The sequence below is a fragment of the Macaca thibetana genome, chromosome 8, assembly GCF_024542745.1.
Source record: "Macaca thibetana thibetana isolate TM-01 chromosome 8, ASM2454274v1, whole genome shotgun sequence".
In the NCBI taxonomy this organism is placed as follows: domain Eukaryota; kingdom Metazoa; phylum Chordata; class Mammalia; order Primates; family Cercopithecidae; genus Macaca; species Macaca thibetana.
Genome location: NC_065585.1, coordinates 90,853,366 through 90,874,838, shown reverse-complemented (window position 1 = coordinate 90,874,838; position 21,473 = coordinate 90,853,366). Strand labels below are relative to the sequence as shown.

General features: G+C 40.0%; 1 protein-coding gene across 2 annotated transcripts in view; it reads right to left on the bottom strand.

Annotated features, from left to right (window-relative positions):
• ATP6V1H (ATPase H+ transporting V1 subunit H) overlaps nt 1-21,157 on the bottom strand; it is a 120,640-nt gene extending 99,483 nt beyond the window's left edge. For both annotated transcript variants that reach the window (XM_050801791.1, XM_050801792.1), the window contains exons 1-4: nt 20,633-21,157; nt 19,198-19,345; nt 10,008-10,110; nt 6,455-6,544 (exon numbers count right to left, since the gene is read on the bottom strand). In XM_050801791.1, the coding sequence (XP_050657748.1) occupies nt 6,455-6,544; nt 10,008-10,110; nt 19,198-19,310 (306 nt within the window). In that variant the 5' untranslated portion in view covers nt 19,311-19,345; nt 20,633-21,157. The remainder of the gene's footprint in view (nt 1-6,454; nt 6,545-10,007; nt 10,111-19,197; nt 19,346-20,632) is intronic.
• Nucleotides 21,158-21,473: the final 316 nt, after the last annotated feature.

Genomic DNA, 21,473 nt, shown 5'->3' with positions numbered 1-21,473 from the left:
ATTCACCTAAAAAAGGGACAGGCAAATAAAGATATGCAGACAAGTAGAAACAAGAAGCCATGAGTTGCCATACCAGTATTAAAGTATAATTTAAGCCAAAATGTATTAAGTATGATAAAAGGGACACTTTGAACGATAAATACCACAATTCACTGTAAATATAACACTAATGTGTATATATGCACTACATACAGCATCCACCTTTATAAAGTGAAAACTACAAAAGATATTAGAATAGTAAAAAATGCATTTATAAGGGGGAGACGTTTAACATACCACTCTTAGTACAAAAAAAAGCAGACCAAGAAAAAAGTAGACAAAAAGGTATAGAAAACCTGTATCCTAAATAATAACATCATCAATAAAGTAGATCTGATAAATATAAATCAAACTTACACCCCTTAAGAAAGAATACATCTTCTCAAGTACACCTGGTACATTTATAAAATTGATCATATACTAATAAAAAAAGTATCAGTAAATTCCATAAAGTAGAAATGTTTTTAAAACATGATAACGTTTGAAATCTTTAACAAAATGTTTTAAGCATTTCTGCCTGAAAATTAAAATATAAATATTAACCCTCTGTGAAAGGGAACACAGAAACTGAATTAAGAAAATCCTAAATCACTACATATCAGAGCTGAAGGGATATGCTTTAAGCAGTAATCAAAGGAAAATGCATATATTTAAATACTTTTCTTTTGGGGGGGTTAGAGTTTCTCTCTTTTTGCCCAGGCAGCAGTGCAATGGCACAATCTCGTCTGACTGCAACCTCCACCTCCCAGGTTCAACTGATTCTCCTGCCTCTCAGCCTCCCAGTAGCCGGGATTAGGCGTGCACCACCACACCTGGCTAATTTTGTATTTTCAGTTGAGAAGGGGTTTCACCATGTTGGCCAGGCTGGTCTCAAACTCTTGACCTCATGACCCACACACCTCAGACTCCCAAAGTGCTGGGATTACAGGCGTGAGCCACCATGCCCAGCCAATAATTATTTCTTCTTAATAGAAGAATTGAAATAAGTTAAAACTCTCAGTTCGAAATGCTAGAAAAAGAACAAAGTAAACAACAAAAAAGAGTAAAGGAAGAATATAATAAAGGCAAAAACAGAAATTAAGGTAGAGAACAGAAAAACTATAGATCAATTAATATGAAAATCCTGACTCTGAAAAAAATTAACAAAACGGGGGAGAAACACTAATTAATCAAGGAATAAAAAAAGCAGAAAGCACAAATAAACAAACTAAGAAATGACATGGGGACATAATATGGAAATAGAGAAAGAAAATTTGAAGCATAAGATTTAATAAGATTACACTCTTCTATGAAAATAAATGTAAAAGCTTCAATACAATAATTCCCAGAGAAAATACAGATTACCAAAATTATCACCATTTGAGATAGAAAGCCTCAAATGACCAATTTCTGTAGAAGACATAGAGAAAGCTATCAAATAATTACCCCACCAAAAACAACAGGTTCAGATGTATTCACAAGGGAATTTTGCCCAAACTTAGAGCTTGTAGTGCTAATGCTAAATAAATTGTTGCAAAGTATAGCAAATAAAGAAAAACTGCCAAATCCTTTTTATCAAGCAAGTATAATGCTGATACATAACCAAATGAAGAAAACAAAAAATAAAATAAAATTATAAACCAATTACACATATGTACACTGAGGCAAAAATCCTAAATAACAGAAAAGAAAATTCAATATCATATCAAGAAAATAAGACACATGACCAAGTGGGATTTAACCTCAAATGCAAGGTTGGTTCAGTATTATAAAATCCATTACTATAATTCACCATATTGATATATCTACGGAGAGGGAAAAAAAGTCACTCAATTATCTATGTAGATACCCAGAAAATAATAGCCTTTGACAAAACTCAACACCTATTCTTAATAATAGCACTCAAAAACTAAGAATTGACAAGTTATTATAACCCATAAGAATTAAAAAAGTAATATTATCTGTTTTATATCCCATAAGAATTGAAAAAGAAGTAAAATTATGTTTTTGCAAAAAGATAATTATAAAATTTTAATTAAAATTTTTTAATTGGCCGGGCGCGGTGGCTCAAGCCTGTAATCCCAGCACTTTGGGAGGCCGAGACGGGCGGATCACTAGGTCAGGAGATCGAGACCATCCTGGCTAACAGGGTGAAACCCCGTCTCTACTAAAAAATACAAAAAGCTAGCCGGGCGACGTGGCGGGCGCCTGTAGTCCCAGCTACTCGGGAGGCTGAGGCAGGAGAATGGCATAAACCCGGGAGGCGGAGCTTGCAGTGAGCTGAGATCCGGCCACTGCACTCCAGCCCGGGGACAGAGCGAGACTCCGTCTCAAAAAAAAAAAAAAAAAAAAGAAATTTTTAATTAAAATGTTATAAATTTATAATTCACAAATTTTATAAATTAGAGAAAAATTCAATCACAAAATTAATTCAAATAAAAGAATTCACTAAGGTACCAAAAGAGAAAATATATGGAGATCAACGACTTTCATATACATTAACAAACAAAAGTTCAGAGATAAAATGGAAGAGAAATGCTGTTTTTAACAGTAATAATTAAGATAAAATATTAAGGTATAAACTTAACAAGAAATGTTGCAAAACCATTATGTGAAAATTACAACACTCCTGAAGACACAGACACACCTAACAAATGGAAAGGCATACCTTGTCCTTGGACAGAAAAATTCAGTAATATAATGATGTCATTTCTCCCTAAGTTAACTTATAAATTTATTATTAGTTTTTTAAATAGAGACAGGGTCTCACTATGTTGCCCAGGCTGGTTTCAAACTCCTGGCTTCAAGCGATCCTCCCACCTCAGCCTCCCAAGGTGCTAGGATTACAAGCACAAGCCAGTGCCAGGCCTTGTTTTGATTTTTTTTTTTAATAGTAACTTAAAGATTTAACACAACTTAGTAAAAATGCCAACAAACTTTTTCATAGATCAAATAACCTGACATTCCATTTCGTATTAAAAAAAACAACATTCAAGAATACCTGGTAAATTCTGGGGGGAAAAAAAACTGCAGAGGGAACTAGCTATAAGATCCTCTATCATTAAACCGGGTGGTGCTGGAACATGAATACACAGGCATTCCAGAAGCAAAGTATAAAAAGTACAGAAATAAACCTAGTTATACAGGGAGGTTTAATGTTAAAGGCAGCATCTCCAACCACTATGGCAACGACTGAAAATTTAATAAATGGTCAACTGAATGGCCATTTGGAAAACATAAAATTAGACACACACACCTCTATAGACAAGAACCAACTCTAAGCAGGCCAAATGTCTAACTAAAGATGAAACTATACACGTACTAGAAAAAAACCTTGGTGAATTCCACTGTAAACTCGGGTATAAGGAAAAAAGCTTTCTATTACTCAAAATCTAGATTAAAAAACATTTGATAAATTAGACTACATAAAAAATAAAAATAAATTGTGTCACCCTGTGAAAAATGTTATAAGCTAAGACAAAAAGGGAAATAACAAACTGGGAGAAAATATTTGCACTTTGTATCAGAGATATATGACTCATATATAAAGAACTCTTAAAAATAAAATGGGCAAAGACATGAGCAAATAATTCAGGGAAAAAAAATGTAAAAGCAACCTTTAAGGTCATCTGAAGATGTTCAACCTTGGACATCATTCTGACAGGCAAAAATGTAACAGTTTGATAATGCCCTCTGTTGAGAAGGTTACAGGGAACCAGGCACTCACACCCTGCTGATGAGAATGCAAAATGGAACATCTAGCAATATCTTAACAAAACTATATATGGAGTTCCCTCTTACCCAGCAATCCCATTTCTAAGAATTTACCATGAAATATACACCCAACACAAAAATATATTTGCACAAGGTTATTCTTTGCTTCATGATTTCTAATTCTAAAATTTGGAACCAATCACAATGTCCATCATTACATCAGAGGCTGAGTAAACTATGGTACATCTACTAATGGGGTACCATGTAGTGGTCAAAAACAGAACAGGGAGATGAGATCTCTATGAACTGACATGTAATGATTTCTGGCATATTCTGTTAAGTTTTAAACAAGCAAAAAATAAGAGACTATATCTAATAAGTGTTTTATAGAAATAAGGGGGGAAATAAGAAAATATACATGGGTCTGCTTGTCTATGTTCACAGAAAAAAATCAAAAACCAATGATATTGGGCTGAGCACAGTGGCTCACACCTGTAATCCCAGCACTTTGGGAGGCCGAGGCAGGCAGATCACTTAAGGTAAGGAGTTCAAGACCACCTTGGCCAACTTGGTGAAACCCCGTCTCTACTAAAAAAAAAATACAAAAATTAGCCAGGCATGGTGCCGGATGCCTGTATCCCAGCTACTCGGGAGGCAGAGGCAGGAGAATTGCTTGAACCCAGGAGGCAGAGGTTGAGGTGAGCCGGGGTTGCGCCACTGCAGTCCAGCCTAGGCAACAGGACGGAATTCTGTCTCAAAAAAAAAAAAAAAAAACAATGATATTGCTGACCTACGAGAGGGAGCTGGGAATGGGCTAGGATTAGTGACATTTCTCTAAGTATATCTTTCTGTATAGTTTTGACTTTTGGAAACACGTTAGTGTTTTATATACTCAAAAATAAAAAACAGGTTGGGCATGGTGGCTCACACCTGTAATCCCAGCACTTTGGGAGGCCGAGGTGGGCAGATTTACCTAAGGTCAGGAGTTTTGAGACCAGCCTGGCCAACATGGTGACACCTCATCTCTACTAAAAATACAAAAATTATCCAGGCGTGGTGACAGGCACCTATAATCCCAGCTTCTCGGGAGGCTGAGACAGGAGAATCACTTGAACCTGGGGGGCAGAGGTTGCAGCAAGCCGAGATCACACCACTACACTCCAGCCTGGGTAACAGAGCAAGATCCTGTCTCAAAAAAATAAAAGTAATAAAAATAATAATAATGAAATGCACAAGGATGAGGAAAAAACTAAAATAGAATACAACAGAAATGACTCTTACAGTATTTCATGAAAAATACTCACTCTGAAACTTGAACATGGTATTCTGACTATATACCCTGAGTTTAAAATAAAAAACTGCAAATACTGAACGCTAGGTAAAAGGCTTGTTTTTCGTGTGTACGTGTTTTTTTCAACTCTTATTTTAGGTTCAGGGGTACATGTGCTGGCGTGTTGTATCGGTAAACTCATGTCAAGAGGGTATGTTGTACAGATTATTTCATAATCCAGGTACTAAGCCTAGTACCCAATAGTTATTTTTTTCTGATCCTCTCCCTCCTCCCACTCTCCACCCTTGAGTAGACCCCAGTGTCTGCAGTTCCCCTCTTTGTGTCCATGTGTTCTCATTGTTTAGCTCCCACTTATAATTGAGAACATGCGGTATTTGGTTTTCAGTTCCTGTGTTAGTTTACTAGTTTAGCTGGAGGATAAAGACCTCCAGCTCCATCCATGTTCCTGCAAAGGACGTGCTCTCATTCTGTTTTATGGCTGTATAGTATTCCATGGAGTATATGTACGTTTTCTTTATCCAATCTGCCACTGATGGGCATTTAGATTGATTCCATGCCTTTGCTAATGTGAATGGCACTGCAACGAACAAACACAGGCATATGTCTTTACAGTAGGACGATTTCTATTCCTTTGAGTATCCACCCAACAATGGGATTGCTGGGTCAAATGGTAGTTCTGTTTTTAGCTCTTTGAAGAATCACCACACTGCTTTTCCTCAATGATTGAGTTGTATGGGTCCACAACTCTGAAACTATTTTCTGGTATTTTAGGGTAGAACAAACAAGTAAACACACTGAGATTAAGGAACTCACAATCTCACTGTTACAGAAGAGGTACACATATGGAAAAGAGAGACAAAGAACCCTGTGGTGCCGCGCTGAAATGTAACGGGAGCTACCAGTATGTTATGGTGTTAATTTATAGATAAGAACATATGGACAGTACCTGATATGAGCAACCAGAAAACAGAAACTGTATGCAACTGGAAATGTTTTCAATGATAAGCAAAACTGTTCCCAAAAGGAACAAAAGCACCGAACCTCCAGGGCCCAGCACTGGCCTAGAACATATGAGCACTGAAATGTGTTGACTGAATGAGAAGAAGTTGTATCATCCGTAAGTACACAGAGAGTCCAGAAAGCCTCAGGTGATATAGCAAGCTTTGCTGGCATTCAACAAAAAACTCTGAGGGATCCGGGAAAAACATATATACTGATTACTTGGTATTCTGAAAAATAAAAACAGCCTGTGTGTGGGTATCTCTGTCTTTAGCTCTATTAGCAAATTACAACCCACATAAATAAGAAAAATATATTATTATACTCTAGAAGAAAACCAATGTTCTAAGTGAAATCCCACCAAAAATGCTGCTACTGTGAGGTATGCAAAAAAATGAAGTCACCAATATGTTAAGTAAAGAATATACCTACCTGCAGCATATCATCCACCATAGTTAGTATATACTGAACCGTCTGTTCTTTGCAGATATGAGTCATCAGATTTATAAATGTTTTAGCACACTAAAAAAAATGAAATTAAGGTTATTGTTTTTATTTGCAAATACAACATTTCAATGGAACTTCAGTAAAACATTGTTTCTCTTTCATAAATTAGAATACAAATACTATTAACTAACAAATTTTACTTACAGAAAACATATACCTCTTACAAATATTGTGATGAAGTATGGGAAGACCTTACTAGACTTGCATCAGCTTGTTAACATTTCTAGTGATAAGTTTCAGAATGTTTACTATATTTAAATAGATACACTGAGCCACTAATAACTCTTGATTACCAATGACAGCATAAAGTTATATAGGCAATCAAAAATTACAACTGGTTTTGAGTATTTTATTTGTTGTACTTAAAGGGAACAGAACACAAGAGCAACAAGAGTACGGGAGATTGGAATCAGAAGGCCCTGACTAGTCTCCATTCTACAGCATATCAACTACATGACAACCTCTCCTTAATTCAATAAAAACTGGAGCCAACAATGTATTACCTACCAACTTCCCCAGGATTGTTGTAAGAATCAGACCAATTTGTATATGGACTCCTTTAGCCAGTGAGGCCTCCCTGATAGGCAGCAGAATTGGACCTTATTATGGGGCCAGGCTCTAAATTCAGCATATAAATCAAATAGGGTACAAATCAAAACACTCTATAAAATCCCTTAAATCACTCCCCAAAAAACATAGTTTTAAGTACTCAACATCATTCAGTAATAGGTTTGGAGTCATACATTGAAAAACTTCCCTACCCTAAGGATGTATAAATTAAAGTGTATTTCACTTGGTATTCATTCATTCATTCATTCAATAAATCCCCAATGTAACAAACAGTATGTGATAAAAATCATGCTATAAAAAAATAGAGACCTTATCAAAATCATACTCATCCTACAATTTACGCCTATCTATGAAACATGTGCTCCATGGATAGACAGCCCACTCACCACACTGAATATAAAAAGTTAACAGTAACAAATAATTGGGTTTTTTAATCAAAACATTAAAGTGGAAACACTTTAACCTCTTTAAGCAAAAATAAAACAAAAAGATGTAAGTTGCCCAAGGTATTACTGTCAGAACTCTTCAGATATACTGCCATTTTGTTAGGATAAAAAGCTTCCTGGCAACTGCCGCATAAAAGGCCCATCACACCAGACACTGCTATTAAGAAATAACTGTTTTTGTACACTTACAAAGAAACAAGTTTAAAAAAAAATGAGAAAAAAAAAAAAAAGAAAAGAAAGGGCTGTTTTAACTCCTAACTTCTTAAGGGAAAAGTCTTGTCTTATGAACATACATCCCCAGTCTCACCAGGCACATGGCAGGGACTCAGTGTGCATGTGCTGAACAAACAGTGAATGAGCTGCATGTTCCATTACACATGCAGTCGGGGTGGGGAAGCTTTTTCAAAGGATGACACCAACAGCAGACATCACAAAGGAAAGGAAGAACTAGATTTCATCGTACAATGTAAACTTCAATATGGCAAAGAGCCCCATAAACCAAGTTAAAAATTCAACAAACAAGCTGAGGAAATATGGCATGCACAAAGCTGGTACACTTAAAACACAAAGGAATCTGACAAATCAGTAAGATTCATAAACACTTCCATAGAAAAGTAAATAAAAAACATACAGCCATGTGTCGCTTAACAACGGGGAAAGTTCTGAGAAATTCATCATTAGGCTATTTCCTTGTTGTGTGAACATCCTAGAGTGTACATACACAAACCCAGATGGTAGTGTCTACCACACACCTAGGCTATATGGTAGAACCCATGGCTCCACACCTGTACGGTATGTAACTATCCTGAATACTATAGGCAACTGTAACATAATGGTAAGTATTCTTGTGTCTAAACATAGTTAAACATAGAAAACGTGCAGTAAAAACATGGTAGTATAATCTTACAAGACCACTGTTGCATACACAGTTCGACACTTACCAAAACATCCAAAACATCATTATGTGGTCAGTGCATGACAGTATAGAAGCAATTGATATGGATACAAAAGGTGCCAAAAACCATCTGAAAATGTGTAACACTATTACGTTAAGATACTACCTTTTACCTATCGAAATGACCAAAAGATGAATGGCTAGACCCAGAGTGGGTGCTGGAGCAGGGGCATGGGCCCTCTCACATACTGCTGGCAGGATCTGCAAACTGGTACAATCTATCAAGAGGGCATTTTCATTATGTCAAAACTCTCACATGCTCAAAGAGTTTAATCAATAATTACACCTTTTTTTTAATATATATTTTTAGTAGAGACGAAGTTTTACCATGTTGGCCAGGCTGTTTTCGAACTCCTGACCTCAAGTGATCTGCCCGCTTCAGTCTCCCAAAGTGCTGGGATTACAGGTGTGAGCCACTGCACCCAGCCAGATAATTGCACTTCTCAAATTAATTAAAAAGAGATTACTAACTATTCATCTCAAAACAGAAAAAAAAAGGAAGTAGCCAAAATATGCAACAGTATAGAATTAGTTTAGATCACTATGGTTCATCCATTAAATGGAAAATTACACAATGGAACTTCCCATAAATGGGAAATAATAATAAATTAATTATTTTAAATACCAGAGAAATATCTTTACAGGCATGGTAGGAGAGGGAAGAATATACAATCAAATGAAAAGAATAAAGATATGTACATATCACCCCTTTTTGTAAAAAGTTCACATTTATAGAAATAAGTGTGTAAGTTATTTTACACACAGAAAAATATTTAGAGAGGTATACACTAAATGTTAACAAGCCACTTTGAACAGAGCAATATCAGGTAGAATAACTTTTTTCTTTTGCTTAATAGTATTTTATTTTTCTACAATAAACTTACCATGAAAGAAGGTAAAACATCAATATATGTAACTAAACATTTTAAACTACTGTATAAAAAAAAACTCCACAACACTTCAAAGATACATAGTAAAAAAGGAACTATGTTTGCTATAAATGTGGCACAGTAATAGATTTTGATGTAAAAAGACTGTTTATCAAAAAGTAACTAAACCTTATAGATTAAAATAAAAAGAATGCCCACCCAAAAACATTTTCAAAGGACATAAAATACTTAATAAATCAATGGGAAAATAACGTAATCCCATGTCATCAAAGTGATATCCCTTTTAACTTAGCAAATTCAAAGATTTTCAATTATATTAGGTATTTCAAACATTACTAGTAAGAATACCAAGTGGAAAAAATTCCCTAAAAAAAGTTAAGCAACTTTTAAAACTTAATATACTCTGAAACAGTAATTTCCTTTCCAGAAATCTGCCTTCTACGTGTATATGCTAACAAAATATTCAGAAATACAGAAAAGGATGAAGGTAAACATACTCAATATAACGTTTTTTTCCAAATTAACAAAAAAACTGGAAGTCACTTATAATCACTAAGATTTTTCTAAACTTTTGGATGACACAGGGAAGTATTCATTATATAATGTTTATTGATCACCTGGCTGCCTTCAGTTTGAAGCATCTCTTGCTTCTCTTCAGGGCTTCGTTTCATTTCAAACCTCTGAATAAACTCACAATCTTCAGCAGAAATCATCTGTCCCCTAGAAAGTAAGAATAAGATATTTCGTTCAGTAAGAGATCAATATGCAAGCAAGTGATAGAGGAACTTTCAGTCTTTCTCTTCTCTCCTTGGCAGCAAACCACAAGGGCTGACGCAATGGCCCTGGCATCAGACAGACTTGGATTCAATGCTTAGTTTCACCACAAATAAGACAGTGTGAACTCTCTGGAACCTGAGATAATTTATCCACAAAATGCGAACAACAATCACATTGCCTCTAAGGGGCTGTATTGAGGATAAAATTATATTCACATAAGGTGGTCAGTAGCATGTGGCAAATAGTAGGCACTCAGTAAAATGTCACCTCTCAGCATTACCCAGTGTCTCACCGTTATTCCCCCTCTCAAGCCAAACAACTCACATGGCTATCTAATTTATCAAGTTCAAAGCCACTTTATATGCATTTCTATGGCCATTTTTCTCTAGTATATTCTTTCCCTCCAGACGGAAAAAAAAAAAAACTGATTTTCCTCCTCTCTGGAAAATAACTCTCCATCCTGACCCCACACTCTCCTATTTTCCTCCATCTCTTCCAGGGGTCACTTCATCACTGGCTCTTCACCCTTCAAGGCTCCTCCCCAGCACTCAATCACTGAAATCTTGCTTTTGATTTCCAAACTCCTTCCTGTGAGAGATTCAAACAAGAGTCCCATCTACCCTTCCTCCCAATCATCTCCACTGTCTTCTACCTCCAGAGATAGTCTTACCATTTTCAAATTCAGCATCATCTTCCTGTCATCTTCCCTGTCATCCCCAGTGAAGATGATATCCTGCTGTCATCTTCCCCAGTGGTGATGATGCTGAATTTGAAAATGGTAAGACTATCTCTGGAGGTAGAAGAAACACAGCTCAACCTTCCCAACTTCTCCACTCCTCAGGGACTCAAACTACCATAGGCAAACCCCCATCCTAATCTCTAAATACAAACCCTTCCTTGTCTAAAAGCTGTGTCAGCAGAACAGCCTTGCTAGCCCCCCGTAAGACTCTGGGCACTGCACGATTCATTCAAGTCAACTCCTTTAAGCCACCAGTGTGGTAGGAAAAGCACAGCATTTGAGTCAATATGGGGAAGAGCTCCAGTTCCAGGCGCAAAAGCTTAGCAAGTCACTATTCATCTGACCACTATTCATACCAGTAAAACAGCAACTATGAAACTACCTGCCCTAGTCCACTAGGTGGTTATGCAGATTAAATGAAAAAATATTAAGAAAAAGCACTTGCTATATATTAGAACATGGGTAAGAGCAAGTGTAAAATTAAAAAATTTTGTAACGTATTTTCTTGTTGAAACAACACCAATATAGTTTTTTTGGTTTTTTGTTTGTTTGTTTGTTTTTGAGATGGAGTCTCACTCTGTTGTCAGGCTGGAGTGCAGTGGCGCGATCTCAGCTCACTGCAACCTCCGCCTCCTGGGTTCAAACCATTCTCCTGCCTCAGCCTCCCGAGTGGCTGGGACTACAGGCTCATGCCACCAAGCCCAGCTAATTTTTGTATTTTTAGCAGAAACGGGGTTTCACCATATTGGCCAGGCTGCTCTCGAACTCCTGATCTCGTGATCCACCCGCCTCAGCCTCCCAAAGTGCTGGGATTGCAGGTGTGAGCCACTGCACCCGACCCCAATATAGTTTTTAACTCAGTAGTTTAAAAAATTGTCCCTCCTCTCCTTAGCCCAAATATTTTGAGGGACTGGTACTCTATGAAACCCATTCAGAGAAACACTGAATGTAAAGCAGGTTCCCGCTATGCACAGTTAGGCTGGGTGCAGTGGCTCACGCCTGTAATCCCAGCACTTTGAGAGGCCGAGATGGGGGGATCCCTTGAACACAGGAGTTTAAGACAAGCCTGGGCAAAACAGTGAGATCCTCATCTCTACAAAAAATAAAGTAACAAAATAAGTTCGGTGTGGTGGCACACTCCTGTAGTACCAGCTACTTGGGAGGCTGAGGCAGGAGGATCACTTGAGCCCAGAAGGCAGAAGTTGCAGTGAGCTGAAATTACATCACTGCACTCCAGTTTGGGTGACACAGTGAGACCCTGTCTCAAAAAAAAAAGCATAGTTATAGAAGGATGGCCCACTTCCAGAGCTGTCCTGGGTCAGGCTCCCAGAGCTGAGCCCTGAGATGAAGATTCACGTACAAGTGACTTATGAAAGAAGAGCCCCCAGGAGAGGCCAGGGAAAGCATGGAGGGCACAGGACACTGAAGCAAAAAAAACTCAGCAGGATTCAAGCAAAGAACCCAGGATAGCTTTCCCTGAGCCCACAGGAGAGCCTGGTAAGGTGAGGCACTCAGAACTGTTCCCTCCCCAAGAGAAGGGACCTGAACTTGCATATGTCCTGCTACTTCTACCCTTAATCCCACCCTCTTCCAAAGAAGACCTTGATTATTACACATTCAAAAATCTATCAGTGTCCCTTCTGGGTTTTGTACACACCACTGCTATATGCCAAATTGTTTTGTATAGTTCAAATTTGCTTCCGGACTTTATATTTCACTGTTCTGTCCTCTTATATCAATTTCACAGTTTTAAGCACTGTAACTTTGTTTTCACACATGCTTACATTTTAACATTTTTAAACTATTCTCAAGCATTTATTTTTTTCAACAATTTCTTAATTACCAACCCAAAGGAGAATTTTGTCTTTCTAGATCTCTCTGAGGCAGGTGATACTATGACTATGTCTTGACACTCTCTTCCTTAGCTTCCAGATTCTTCGCATCCCACTGAAGTCACTCATCTTCACTGCTCCCTGCGCCTCAGCTACTACGAAACGCTCTCTTCATTTCTCACTCCACCTCCTGCACTGAACTCTGGCACGATCTCCCCCAGTCCCCACTCATCTCCTCTCACAGATGGCAGAGGCACTCCAGACCCTACAGGCACAGAACTGAGATTGTTAATCCCAAAGGCTAGAAGTTGGAAGCAAAAACAGACATTTTGCCCACTTTCCATTCTGGCTAAGCACTTCACATACCAGTCAGGAAAAAAAGCACTCTGCATCCTGGGGTAGACTAAGATAACAAGGTCATCCAGTCTAGATCTGGCCCCAAAATAAATGAAATGTTGAGCATACCCATAACCCTGAACTCCCTAGATGAAAGCAATTTTACCCCTAAATTTTGCTATGCTGATATGTAAAGAGATGTCACAACCTCTGTGAAGAAAATCATGTCAAAAGGTGGTGGTTTTTCTACCATGAAGAAGGTATACCATGAAGGCTACACTTGGTAACCTTATAATTTTGCAGCTTTCTTTTCTATTTAAATAACTGTTTCTTATTTGTCAAGCCACTCGCTAACCTTTTTCTTTCCTTGTTTAAGTTATTTTCTCTCTGGGTCTTCCTTTGACATTTCCATAATCCAGCAGGTTCGGGGCTCTGGTGTCTTCTATAATGACCCACAGCTAATCAGGCACCAGATCTAATAATCTTCCCCTTAAAACTACTCTCCTCTCTACTTCCCTGCCTCTGAAGTAGCTCAGCACTAGGACAACCTTCCACCAGTGGATTTCCCTACTTCCAATCCAACCTTCTTCAAAACCATCTTCTTACCTACTACCAGGGGGCCTTCTCAAGTATATATGGGGTCATATTATTCCCTTTGGACTGTGAGTTCTACCTAGCACTTAGGCAGAGGCATTCAGTAAAAATATTTAAAATCAATTGACTAATTAAAACCTATATAATCATGCACGTGTTACTTAACCTATCTGAACAGTTATCTACTTATCTTTAAAAGAGAATAGGATAGAAGCCAGCATGGTGGCTCACGCCTGTAATCCCAGCACTTTGGGAGACCGAGCTGGATGGATCACCTGAGGTCAGGAGTTCGAGACCAGCCTGGCCAACATAGTGAAACTCTGTCTCTACTAAAAATACAAAAATTAGCCGGGTGTGGTGGCAGGTGCCTGTAATCCCAGCTACTCGGGAGGCTGAGGCAGGAGAATCACTTGAACCCGAGAGGCGGAGGTTGCAGTTAGCCGAGAATGCGTCATTATACTCCAGCCTGGGCGACAAGAGTGAAACTCCGTTTCAAAAAAAAAAGAGAGAATAGGATAGAAAAACCTATGTCACTATATTTCTATGAAAATGTTAAATAGGATGTTAGTGACCAAGCATGTTACATCCTTTTCCAAATACTCATCTCCACCAATTCCTGATAAGCACAATACTCCATTCATAATTTAGTCAACTAATATTAACTGGCAGCCTGCTACGTGCCAGGCACCTTTAAGAACAGTTGACACAGCAATAAATTAGAGACCCCTCTTTTGAGCCTGCACTCCAGTGAGGAAAACAGAAAATACGCAAATACAAAAACAAATAATCTTGAAAACACACACACACATTATAATGCTGAGGCTGTAAATGCTATGAAAAAAAAAAAAACCAGTCCAGGTAGAGGGTTTGTGAGATCGCCTATGCAGTCACACGAATGAAGTGAGTGAAGAGACCAAAGAATCTAAGGGTGGAACTTCTGGAGAGACAGACACACAGGTCCAAGGAGCTGAAGTTTGCTATGTGAGAAAGATCAAGAAGGCGGGAGCTAGAGAGCTGTGAGTGAGGCGGCATGATCAGACCTGTATTTTTTTGAAATCACTCTTGCAGTTCTGTGAAGAATTGCTCCTACTGAGGCAGCAAGGATAGCAGAGAGAGAGAGCAGGCAACAGGCAATAACAACAGAGCACATGCGAGGGGAACACAACAGGCACAAGGCAGGAGCTGCAGACAAAGGGGTACACTCAGATTCGAGGAATCTTTTGGACACAGAGCTGGAAGAATGTGTTGATGGGTTGAACATGGACTGTGAGCAAAAGGGAAGAAACAAGGATGGCCCCAAGGTTTCTGGCCTCCAAAGCTGGTAAATAAAGAAGCCTGGAGAGAGCCACACTGAACCACCTGAAACTCCTAAGCACTGCATGTCTTCCCAGGCCTCAGCTCCCTGCCTGGACCTCCCTTCCTGGATAACTCCAGCTGTTTTTCGGCCTGGACAACTCCTGTTACTGTCTTTTTTTTTTTTTTTTTTTTTTTGAGTCAGAGTCTTGCTCTGTTGCCCAGACTGGAGTGCAGTGGTGTGACCTTGGCTCACTGCAACCTCCGCCTCCTGGGTTCAAGCGATTCTCCTGCCTCAGCCTCCCAAGCAGCTGGGATTACAGGCACCTGCCACCACACCTGGCTAATTTTTTTGTATTTTTAGTAGAGACGAGGTTTCACTATGTTGGCCAGGCTGGTCTCAAACTCCTGACCTCAGATGATCCACCCACCTTGGCCCCCCAAAGGGCTGGGATTACAGGTGTCAGCCACTGTGCCTGGCCTCCTGTGAGTGTCTTTATGCCTGAGTGTCTGAGAAAACTCCCCGAATACTCCCAGCATTTATTAGCTCCCACTTTTTGCTGTGTATTTCCTTTTGTTGTAAATATATATACTTTATATATTTCTCTATCTTAACATTTAGCACAATTTGTTATTTAATGTGGTAAGTCTGTTTCCTCATGAGATTTAAACTCATGAGCAAGGATGGTATTTTATAATTCTTGTATCCTCAAGGTATAGTTTTACCAGATTCCAGTTTGACTAGAACACAGCCATACACATTCATTTATGTAGCATCTATTTATTAAGAAAAAGTTTAATCAAATATAAATGCATGTTTCAAATATTGTATTTTCATAATAATATGTTAATTTGTGAAGGGCAAAAGTATACTGGGCTCTCGACACTGGGGGATGCTTCCACAGGTCTTATTATTTCAGTATAGACTGTGATAGAAGATTCACTGATTCTCCCTGTGTTGGTTCCAGCCCCCAACAATCTGTAAGCTCTTTTACGAGAGACACATTTCACACCCACTAGTGCTCACACGTCAACAGGCCCACAGTTAACATTTGGCGAACACTTGCCCACAGACCTACAGAGTGGAGGGGTTTTACAAAAGAAATTTGTGAGATGGACAACAGAACAAAAGACAGATACATAGGAAAAACGGAAAATACAACATAAGTCATAGACCATGGGTAATGAAGAACAGAAATAAACCAATTTTTAAAACTCCATGTAACTAAAAACATTCCAAACACCAATGTTGGGGGAGCTCTGGCCAGTCCACCAGTGCTTTATGATCAACAATATTATTCTATGTAGGCTATAAGCAGATCCAGACTTTATAAACATAAAACTCCCTGTCCTCTAGTCTAAATGCACTCTGGACTAAATAAATTAAGAAACAGAGCTCAGAATCCTAATTTCACAGGGAATTTAAACAATTACACAGACGGTGAAGAACAGAGAAAACATCAGTAAGTCTCCCCCGCTCCTGTCCTTCAGTCAGCGGCCCCACAATAACCCAGTTCCTTAAAGTAGGAATCTAGAAGCCATCCGAGACTTCTCTTTCACCCCCACACATCAAATCAATCACTAAGACTCTCAAATCTATCCAGTTCTGTCTATTCCAATACCTTAATTACTCTAGGCTTATCACCTACAAACTCAACTCACCCTTTATGCTGCTGGTAGAACAATTCAATCAAGAGGCAGATATGGTCTTCTAACTCCCAGCTACAAGATTCATTGGTTTCCAACACCTACAGCTCCTTGGAAAATGGTGAATTATCTCAAAAAGAGGGCTCTGGGACACACACTCCTACCTGCATTCTATCATTTTCATCTCTTTTACATGCTGACTTCACATCAATCATGGGTTTCACAGCTTAAAAATCAGCTTGAAAAGCACTGACTAGGGCGGGCGCGGTGGCTCACGCCTGTAATCCCAGCACTTTGGAAGGCTGAGGTGGGCGGATCACAAGGTCAGGAGATCGAGACCACAGTGAAACCCCGTCTCTACTAAAAATACAAAAAATTAGCCGGGTGCGGTGGCAGGCGCCTGTAGTCCCAGCTACTCAGGAGGCTGAGGCAGGAGAATGGCGTGAACCCGGGAGGCGGAGCTTGCAGTGAGCCGAGATCGCGCCACAGCCTGGGCGACAGCGCGAGACTCCGTCTCAAAAAAAAAAAAAAAAAGAAAAAAGAAAAGCACTGACTGACAGGATCAAGTCCAAACTCCTTCCAACCACACACCCACACACAGCACCTTCATGATCGGCCGCTGGCTGCCTCTCTAGCCTCAGCTCTCTGCATTGCTTGCCTCCAAAACATGTATGACTCCCACCCAGTGTGCTGTTTTTGCTTCCCTGCCTTTGCTCACAGTATCTGTTCTATTCCCAAGGCTGCTCCTACTTGCCACATGGCTAAACACCCATCATCCTCAAACACTCAGTTCAGGGACCAGCCCCTTCAGGAAAATTTCCAGGGGGTAGAATTAGTTGTCTTTTTTATGTGCACTTGCCAGTCCCTGTGCATCTTTCTATTACCGCAGTTAACACTGAATTAGGGCCGGGTGCGGTGGCTCACACCTGTAATCCCAGCACTTTGGGAGACGAAGGTGGGGCAGATCACGAGGTCAGGAGTTTGAGACCAGCCTGACCAACATGGTGAAACCCCGTCTCTACTAAAAATACAAAAAAATTAGGCAGGCGAGGTGTCTGGTGCCTGTAATCCCAGCTACTCAGGAGACTGAGGAAGGAGAATCACTTGAATCCGGGAGGCAGAGGATGCAGTGAGCCAAGACCACCCCACTGCACTCCAGCCTAGGCGACAGAGCGAGACTCCATCTCAAAAACAACAAAAAAATACTGAATTAAAATGATCCATTAATATATCTGACTTCCCTACTAGAGCTTTAGTTCCTCTAGGGATAGTACTCTATATAGAACTTTTGTAGCCTCAAAGCCTGGAAAAATGCCTCAAACTTGGTAGGTAATCAATAAATGTTTGATAAGTGATTAAATTAACAGAAATTAAAGGATCATTTTTGTACATTATACATCCCTCCTACAACAATACAAACTATTAATACTAATATAAAATTAACACTAATATAAAACTACAGATTCCTCAATCTGTTTTTCAAAATGCATATGCAAATCTGAACTGAATTCCTTGGTAACTCAATTATAAATATACCAAAATAAATATGAAGTCAATAAAATATGGTCAAGAATGGCCGGGCGCAGTGGCTCAAGCCTGTAATCCCAGCACTTTGGGAGGCCGAGACGGGCGGATCACGAGGTCAGGAGATCGAGACCATCCTGGCTAACACGGTGAAACCCCGTCTCTACTAAAAAATACAAAAAATTAGCCGGGCGAGGTGGCGGGCGCCTGTAGTCCCAGCTACTCAGGAGGCTGAGGCAGGAGAATGGCGTGAACCCAGGAGGCGGAGCTTGCAGTGAGCTGAGATCCGGCCACTGCACTCCAGCCTGGGCGACAAAGCGAGACTCCGTCTCAAAAAAAAAAAAAAAAAAAAAAAAATATGGTCAAGAATACATGAATGCTCACTTTACAGATAAATACAAACTACTGAAACACCAGCACAGTAAATATTAGCACACGAAAGAAAGAAGGGGGAACTAAAACTTATTGTATTCAACATACTAATGCTTGTATTCTACTGTGCTAATACTTTAAATACATTATTTCAGCAACAAGCCTGTGGGGTATGTCTCCCCATTTCACATTTTACTTTATTGAGCCTCAGAGAAGTGATTTGCTTAAGATCACCAAACTAATATCAAGAACCAAAACTCAAACTTAGGCCTCTCAACTCAAATATGTATGCTTCTTACTAGTTGTATGCATCACTCTAAAAAGGCCACCTGCCCCCATGCTGATTGCCAGGGCATGTAAGACCAGTCTAACAGGTTTTGCCCCTTATCCCCTTCCTCCCCCCATAGCCCAAGGACATTCCTCCTATGTTTCCCACTCATTCTAAAAGTACTTCCCCAGGCAGCCAGGGAAGGTCAAAAGCACTATGAGCAGCTCTGCTTCCCCACAAGGGCGCCAGGCTGTTTCCACCCCACTACACTTAACTCCCCAAGACAGCTAATTATTCTGAGGAGGAAGTGTTTCTTCCATATTTATCAGTATTTTCCCAGCATTTCTCTCATAGAAGCATGACCATGAAAAAGTCTGATACAAAAGCATATGACTGTCCATGATTCACAGTAAATTGGTACTTACTGAAGATAGGATTGCCAGTTCACTTTGTTTGCACGAACTTCTGCAGCCTTGGCAGCAATAATGTTGGTTGGGACAGCAGCATCCACAGCACCTCTGATATCCATTTTGGTCATCTAAACTTCGTAATCTTGAATGTCTTTCAACAAATCTTCAATTTAGATGCAAGGTAAAATCAGAATACTAGGTGTTTCTTTTTCTTACAACTATTATTATTGTGACTATGAATATCATGATCACTTTAATCTCCCCAGGCATTCAACTCAAAATATTAAATGTCCTAAGTCTGAAAGTATCATTATATTTCAAATCTTGTCCACTGCTCCATAAAAGAGTTCTTTAGGCTTTTGCTTTTCTAGAAAAAATTTTTTCATTATTGGCACTAACATTGCAGTAAGATATTTAAAGTAATCACTTAATATACTGAAATCAGAAATCATGATTAAATAGAATAGGTATAAATATGGGAAAAGCTGTAAATTTATACAATTGTGGTTAACTTTTCTCATAGAGAAACAATAAAAATATGAATAGTACAGATAAGGCTAGCTACCTTATAAACATTTACTAAGCATCATTTTGAAGTGGCACATTAAAAATTCTGAATTCTTTCAAAAATTACTCAAATTAAAATACACAAAGAACGTAACTTCTTAGAAGACAATGTTTTCCTTTTCAAATAAAATTCATAGTATTTACAAAATCAAAATTCAGAGAGAAATTTTTAGAACAAATACCTATTACAATTTAGGTAAGCCAACAATGGAGGTCTGGCCGGACGCAAGAACCTACAGTAATGTAATTCTCACTCCTAAACTTCCAGATACAAACGACTGATTTTAACACAACGCAAAATATAGGTTGCCACTTGCAAAATATAAATTCATGGTCATGGCCACAAAGAAGTTAAAATCCAAAATTCTATTCCAGGTTCCCAATGATCTTAATCAATTTGGAACTTAATCTCTGTATCTGAAGATTTGCTGCATAAACAATCCTGGGCAGTGCGGAACCACAGGGCCCAGGAAAAAACAGGCTTCAACCGGGTCAGGCTGGAACTCTGCAGCCAAGGAGGCTCAGGCCCAGCAGCCCGTCCTGGGGTAGCTCAAGGTGTCTCTGGACAATTACCTAAGTCCCTGAACTACTTGCACCCCCAGCGAGCGAGGGCCGTGGCCCAGTCCTGGAGAAGGTATAATTTTTACCCCTCCCCCTCCACTCTCCGGTCCGCCGCTCACGTTTCTTCCCTCTGCAAGAAAGGCTCCAGAATTTCGTTTAATAAACCTGGTTGAGGCCTGGAAGAAAAGCAATCTGGCAACCGGGGGCCGAAGGAGAGGACCAAGCGGCGAGAAACCAGCACGCACCAGGCAAGCTGGAGAAACTGCAAGAGTCGCCTGACCTGGTCTGGAGCCTGAGACCAAACAACCGAGGGAGGCCTTACCTCGCGAATTCTCGGGACCCCACAATGCACCCAAAGCTGGCACGAAGGGTAGTCAGAGGCGCCGGAGCCACAGCCGGGCTGAGGCGCCGAGTCAGAGCCAAGTCGGCGTCTCCTGTCAGGTCCGAAGGTCTGAGCAGCGGCGGGAGACTCCGGGAGCGAAAGTGAAGCGGTTCCCGCACCAAGGAGACGTTGAGGACCGCACAGGTAGAAGGAAGCCGGCGCGGCCGCAGTAGAATGACAGAGGCGCCGCTCACGTGATCGGAGGCACGTGACTGCTGCGGAAGGCGGAAGGCGGAAGCTGGGAGAGTCCAAAGCAGCCGGAGGAGGGGCGGGCGCTGCGGCGGGGCTTTTTAGGTGCGGGCAACTGGAGCGCAGGAGTCCGTGACTTGGGTCCGGGAGCGACGCAAGGCTCGGGACCCAGCCAGCCAGGGCAGGTGGGAGGCGGCGAGCGTGGCGGGCACGCTAAGACCCGCCGACCCCAGACCCAGCGCCTTGCCTAGCGGAGGCCGAGGACTTCCGTCCGGAAGCAGCTAGCAGAGGCCAAAACTCTCTTATTTTAACCGTCATTCTTTTGAAAAGTTTGATTTCGCGCTTTCAAATTAATTTCCATTTGGATTTAACAGCTCCATGAAGCAGGCGTTCTTTTTCTGATTTTAAAATAGAAAACTGGGGCTGAGAAGTGGGTCAGAAAAGCTCACTTAACCTAGGGTTGCACATTAGCAAATAATAAATTCCATTGCAGTATTTACTTTTATACTAAAAAGTTATTCGTTATATATCTAAGATTCACATTTACAGGACGTGCGGTATTTTATCCAGCAGTCCCATCTGGAGCCCAAAT